This window comes from Diorhabda sublineata, chromosome 5, assembly GCF_026230105.1.
Source record: "Diorhabda sublineata isolate icDioSubl1.1 chromosome 5, icDioSubl1.1, whole genome shotgun sequence".
Classification (NCBI taxonomy): domain Eukaryota; kingdom Metazoa; phylum Arthropoda; class Insecta; order Coleoptera; family Chrysomelidae; genus Diorhabda; species Diorhabda sublineata.
This window is the reverse complement of record NC_079478.1, coordinates 8,392,743-8,399,067: the sequence shown is the minus strand read 5'-3', so window position 1 is coordinate 8,399,067 and position 6,325 is coordinate 8,392,743. Positions and strand designations below refer to the sequence as shown.

General features: G+C 31.0%; 2 protein-coding genes across 4 annotated transcripts in view; one reads left to right on the top strand and one right to left on the bottom strand.

The window, feature by feature from the left end:
* Nucleotides 1-349: 349 nt before the first annotated feature.
* On the bottom strand, nucleotides 350-2,925 carry LOC130444003 (probable palmitoyltransferase ZDHHC24). The gene has a single exon (XM_056778953.1). The coding sequence runs from the start codon at nucleotides 2,849-2,851 to the stop codon at nucleotides 2,024-2,026; it is 828 nt and encodes a 275-aa protein (XP_056634931.1). The 5' UTR covers nucleotides 2,852-2,925; the 3' UTR covers nucleotides 350-2,023.
* Nucleotides 2,926-3,253: 328 nt separating this feature from the next.
* Nucleotides 3,254-6,325, top strand: part of LOC130443999 (DENN domain-containing protein 1A-like) — a 28,253-nt gene continuing 25,181 nt past the window's right edge. For 2 of the 3 annotated variants that reach the window (XM_056778949.1, XM_056778946.1), the window contains exons 1-3: nucleotides 3,254-3,756; nucleotides 3,843-3,998; nucleotides 4,413-4,550. In XM_056778949.1, coding sequence (XP_056634927.1) covers nucleotides 3,740-3,756; nucleotides 3,843-3,998; nucleotides 4,413-4,550 — 311 coding nt within the window. In that variant the 5' untranslated portion in view covers nucleotides 3,254-3,739. The remainder of the gene's footprint in view (nucleotides 3,757-3,842; nucleotides 3,999-4,412; nucleotides 4,551-6,325) is intronic. The other variant, XM_056778948.1, reaches the window with a different exon arrangement.

Sequence of the window (6,325 nt, the reverse complement as noted above, 5' to 3'; positions counted from 1 at the left end):
TGATTCTACCATTCTTTAACGTTATTTTTTGGAAAATAGAATTGGACGATAGTCCGTTCTAAAATTATTACTGTTCAACCAGTAACTTGATGAAATACTAAAATAGCGGAATTGATTTTACATTGAACTTAAAATTAATAAAATGAACTGTAATCCTACATAATTTTTATTTCAAATACAAAGATGTATTTGGAGCCGATCGTAGGGTGTCTACCGCCCGCGTACAAAGATCTAATGTTACGCCCTCTTCAGAATGTTTCATGTTTAACTACTACCACTTAAAGCTGACATAAACTACCCATTTTCTCGGTTAAGAACCAAAAGTGAAATATTAATAAAAATGCAAATGAAATTTGGAAACCAAAAGTTTATTTCTTAGCCAGCCAGGATATAAAAATACCAAGATACTAAAAAAATATAAGTGAGTGAGCCAATCAGCACCATGCGCAAGGAAGACAGAATGATTTCTCTATCCTCCGAGATTTTAGCTCGCTTCTGCGCATTCTCAAGCATGCACCGTAACGTAGGAACGTTTTTCCCATACCAATTGTCCATATAGGATTATTACATATATGTATAATATATAAAAGTACCAATTGCCGCCAGAGCTAATCTAGAAATAAATCCTCAATCTCACTATAAAATCATATAAGTATCATATGAATAATCAAAGTTTTTAGGTGAAATTGATATTTTTATGAGTGAATAAATACAATTTTTTAAAAATGAATATTTTTTCCTTCCAATAGTTTTCCAACTTCATGTTCTCTCTAATTTTGTTGTTTTCCACGTAATAACTGAATTTGCTTTCAACGCAGCAGGCGTGTCGAACGTAATATATCCGCTATGTTCACATAATAGCGGAAATAGAATTTCAAAAATAAACAATCACAATAAAAACATTTATTTCCAATATGTTTAATTTGTTTTAAAAATAATGATTACGAATTGAATCACAGTAATTTTTTCTTACAAATGTGATTGATTTTCCTTCAAAAATTATATCAATAACTTTTGAACCTAAACATTCTTGACGTACATTTCACTCCGCATTTAATCCGCTACATGTGAACATAGTGGGCCCATATATGTAATACTTTTATATGGACAGTTCCTAAAAGAAGTGGAAGGTGTTCGGACTAAGTGACACAAATAGTGTATCATTCTCTGACTCCTCCGAGCGCTTCAGTTAGTTCTGTGCATGAAGCATGCGCAGTATAGATAAAATGTCTGGAGCGAAAGTGAAAATGGATATTGTCCGCACCATAACAGAATGACGTTTTATCCCATACCAACTGTCCATATAGGAGTATTACATATATGAGTGGGGCAGACAATCCTGTAACAAGTGATGCGTCAAAGTGCTGTCTGGCTCCTTCCCTTCCACAATAGTCGTGACGTACGTCCATTTCACAAGTCTGAATGAACCCTAACCCTGCTTTCTGCCGTGGCGCTGTTACCCCTTCAAAATAATCACAACGTTAAATCAGCTGACAAGTTCAAATTTACAAAAAAAAATTTAACATTAACAAACAGCTAAATTGATTAAAACTTGGTTGTTAATCATAAAGTAACTACATTTGTCCCTAGAGTTGTAACTTGTAAAAAATTAAAGTTGTGACAAACCAATAAAATAGCAGGTGCAAGATGTTGCATGAATCAATCAGTTGCACTTCACTTACACTTGCTATTGAGATATAATGCTTCTTTCATTGACCTGCTCCATGTTATATATATTTAGCAATAGCTAAAAACCAACAATGAAATTTGAACATTTTTTTCCTAAATTGATATGTACTACAATAGTTTTGCACTCCAAATAGTAATTAATATGTTTTCACAGATTCATGGAATTGTGGAAACCTCCAAGTATAAAAACTACAAATATCTAAAATATTTACTGATTCAATACACATCAAAATTTGTACAATAATTAACAACTATTAAGGTGAATACTGAACTATTACTAAATATGATGGTTACTAACAAACTAAATGTGTCTTCATGTAATCTACAATCTTTATTACTTCTCTTTTAAAGATAACATTTTGTCCCAATTAATACCATCACATGTCAATTTACTTTTTATCCAAGGTGACAACCAAACTAAATACCATTTATCACCTAAAACAAGCTTAATATTTTCTAATTTACCTTTGTCATATTTACTAACAGTGTTACGTTCATAAGTTACAACACTTCTCAACATTAAATCTATATGAAAATATAATAATGCGCCACTGAAACCAGCCCCAAAAAAAACTATTAAAATCAGAAAAATGAATAATTGATTTTGGGTCCATTCCATAAATAACGTGGCCAGTGGAAAAACTATCTTAAATATGGACGTCCAAGAAAAATCAAATGTTACAAAATTTTTTATAAATTTCATATTGTAATAAGATGCATATAAAGTTGCTATCAGCATATAAAATACAAATATCAAAAAGTAGCGATGGTTTTCAAAACCTATACAGCAACTAGTAAACATGCAATGGTGATCTCGCTTAAGAATACAGACTTTACATACTTCACAATGCCATGATCTTGGAGGAGCTACAGATTCACATACAGAACAGAACCTCCAATCTGGTTTCAAGTCGGTTGGTAAAACTCGTCCTTTTATGCTAGTATCACACATTATTATTGCAATCAAATTTGAACATATATTAAACAAAATAGTAGTCCCAATAACAAAATGAAAATTGTACCAAGCACTCCACTGTTTATAATATTTAGGTAAAACCACAAACATTTCAAAGTAGTAAACCACTGGCATTATAACAAATAAAAAACCAGTAACAAAAGCATCTCTTATACATTTTGGAAAAATATTTATTCGAATGTTCATTTTTCCCAAATACTTTAGAAAATGATTCAGTTAACCATGTAAACCAAATGATATAGGTTATGTTTACATTTCCATTTATTTTTCTACCTGGAAGCGGTAGTATCTATCATACAACTCCGCCTGTTCTTAATTTTACAAATAATAAAATTATGGAAAGGTTCAATAGAAATATATACAGCTTTTTTAATACATACATATATAAAAAGCTTTTTGTAATAATGGTAAGATAAAATCAATTAATTTGTATAAAATTTCATTAAAGCTGTACATTATCTCTTATTGTAGTTTGATAAATATCAGATATGATTATAAAAGAGTTGTTTAAGGCAGACAAAAGAGCTCGGTTATTTTAGGTGTTTATAGAGCTAATTTTACATGTTGCTTTTCAGGAAATGTACGACAGTTTCATCGTTCGACAACCCCTCTTAGGAGTAATAGAGTTTGTTTTATGGGATAATCGTTAGTATTGTACGTTCTACAATACAAATCATTCAGTAGATCTTACTGTTATACAAGTTGTAAACAAAAAAATAAACTTAATACTGCAAAACAATGATATTTTGGTTTTCGAATTAAAATTACCTCTTCTTTAGAAACAGTATATCGTTTTTGTAGACATATCTGTTTTAAGATTACAACTTACTTAAGAGATGTCGTCATACAAACGTCATATAAGTCAGTTTAGTCATTTTATTGCTAGTTGCCATTGCAGTTGTCAAAGGACTTCTATGTTTTTTTATACAGTTATAATAATTATCCTTTTAAAACAGTTTTTATGAATATAATTCAATGTGTTCTATTGAACGTAACGTTTTTATAAAGTTCCGCTATATATTTTAGTGAATAATGTTACAATGCAATTATGTTAATTGAGTATTTACCTACATTATGGGATCAAGAATAAGGTAAATAGTTTTTATTATATTTCTTAAGTGCGGAAGTGTCGTACGCAATATAAATATATATAATTCAATATATCGCTTTATTTTAGGGAGAACGTTAGACATTTCTTTGAATGTTTTTGCGAAGTTGTACCCCCAACTGGTGATACTGATGCATGGATTATACAACAATTTCCTGAAACATACAAGGACACAGAAGTATTAAAATCCGTACCAAAATTTGCTTATCCATATAAATTTGAAAAGTATGTTTAGTTAAGTTAATTCCCTATTTATTTTCAAACCAAATTGTGATTTTTTGAATTCAATATGTAGTTTTATATTTATTTGCCATATGTCTTTTTACTTACACTAAACAGTAATTATAAAAAGTTTTTAAATATCTCTTAATTTTAATTTAATGAGTAAACTTCACAGTTTAATGGATTGAAATGGGATACTTTCAAATGAAGCTGATAAACACCCACTCCATAGTAACATTATATGTCCATTGAATTTTTTAACTAAAATAGATATAATTCATTTCATCTTCCTTTTAAGCTCTTATTTGTTTTTAATATAGCTCAATTATTCAGAATTAAATATAACTCTAAGTTCTGTATTATATCAGTATGAATATTTTTATATTTATTTTCTTACATTATTTCATTATTTTTAAGTGATGTGATACAGCACTATTCATTTGTACTAACCGATCAGGAATCAAAGTGGACTTTTGGATTTTGTAGACATGATCCCAAATCAGAAACTGCGATCGTGGTCTTGAGCTCTTTACCATGGCATCAAGGATTTTATAAGTGAGTAATATAAATTTCTTATAAACATATTTTTCTTGAATATCATGAACACTTTCATATAAATTAGCATTCTATATCACCAAAGTTAGCAGAGCAATATCAACAGATAGAAAAAACAATAAGCGAAAATTAAGTGCTAATTAATTAAGTGCCGTTGAATGTAACTTCACTTCTTTGAGCTAAACCTCAATTCATACAACTGTCCTAAAATGTCTCCATATAGAGGAACTTCATATAAATTGACCCTAGAATGAAATTTCATGAAAGACTAATGAATAAATTAAGTGGAAATGATATAGTCCTAGATACTCTTCTTTTTAATGATGAATCAACAATATTGAACAAAACTGTAAATATTGGAAACACACATACTTGATATCCATATAAGGAGATTTTTGGTCTAGGATGTAAATTCAACATTAAAAAAATATTCAAGATTATCAAACCAAAAGCTGATAATGATATATAGGCAGAAGGGATCTGAGCTTGTCTAATGAAAATGTCTGGTTTTACCTTATTGTGCATTGTACATTGAGATACCAGTTATATTTCCTGACCTTACACTGTTGTTCTTTTCCCATGGGAATATCTCAATAACAATGTATGTACCACACCTAGCCTTGAATGCCTCAAAAAAGCATAATTGGACCCAAACATTTTAAGTAATTATTTTAAGGTATTTCATATCAATTATGTCATGTGTTTATGTATTTATTTTGTTTGAGGATATCATGAATATTTTCAGCATTAGTTTTATTCAAATTATAGCATAGTTCATAGTTAAGTTTCGGACTGATAGGCGTCACGCCGATTTTCTTTGAAAAGCTAATCAGACATCTTAATTTAAAGATTTTAACATTACTAGGCAAACTATAAAGCCTGCTCAAGTGTTTGCGCCTTGCGCAGAGGAGTGCTGGACACTCACTGATGATGTGTGGTCTACAGTTATTTTCTTCTCCATTCACCAACATGTCTTTTAAGTGGAGCAGTTTATTGGTTGGGCAAACTGCTCAGAGAAGGAAGATGGTGCTATATTTTCCAAGTGACAAAAATTTTGCAGCGTCCTCCCCTAAAAGCCTTTTCAGGTCGAGCTACTCATCACGGAGCCATCCTTGTACTAGTATTAGGAGGTTGTAGTCCATTATTCTCTGTTATTGATGTGTGCCATTTGGTCAATACCTATCAAAAAGGACATTAACTTGCAGCCTGCGTCCAGATTTTCATATGGCTGTTTACTCCAGTCGGTAATTCCTTGAGGATATAAAGTTTGTATGCTGTTCCCATAGTCTCGAATTATACGGTTAAGTCACAGTTGGAAAATCCAGTAGGATTTCAACGGCCCTAGTTGAAGGTATACTTGGTCCCCGTGATTATACAGCAGGCAAGGCACCAAACTCAATCTAGTTGCACTCTAGTTTTCACTTTCTCCATATAGGGCCACCACATGATGTATACAAGTAGAGGTGTGTCCATTGACACAGAATATATCCAGTAGAAGATCTTCATTAGAGTCCCTATATACAACTGAAGGCCCGGAGCACGCAGGTAGCCAACTTTATTTTGGTGTTAACATGTTCATACCAGGATAGCTTTTGATTCAGTGTAATATAACATATATTGGGTTTTAAGGAGTTTTCAAAAATATGCAGTGTGTTTTATTAAAAATAATCAGTACTGACTATATTTACTTTGTGAATCCCCCTGTTTATTCAAATTCATGTTTGATTTGCAATGGAAATTAGGGTGAGAAAATATGAATCAAAATAAAAATAAGA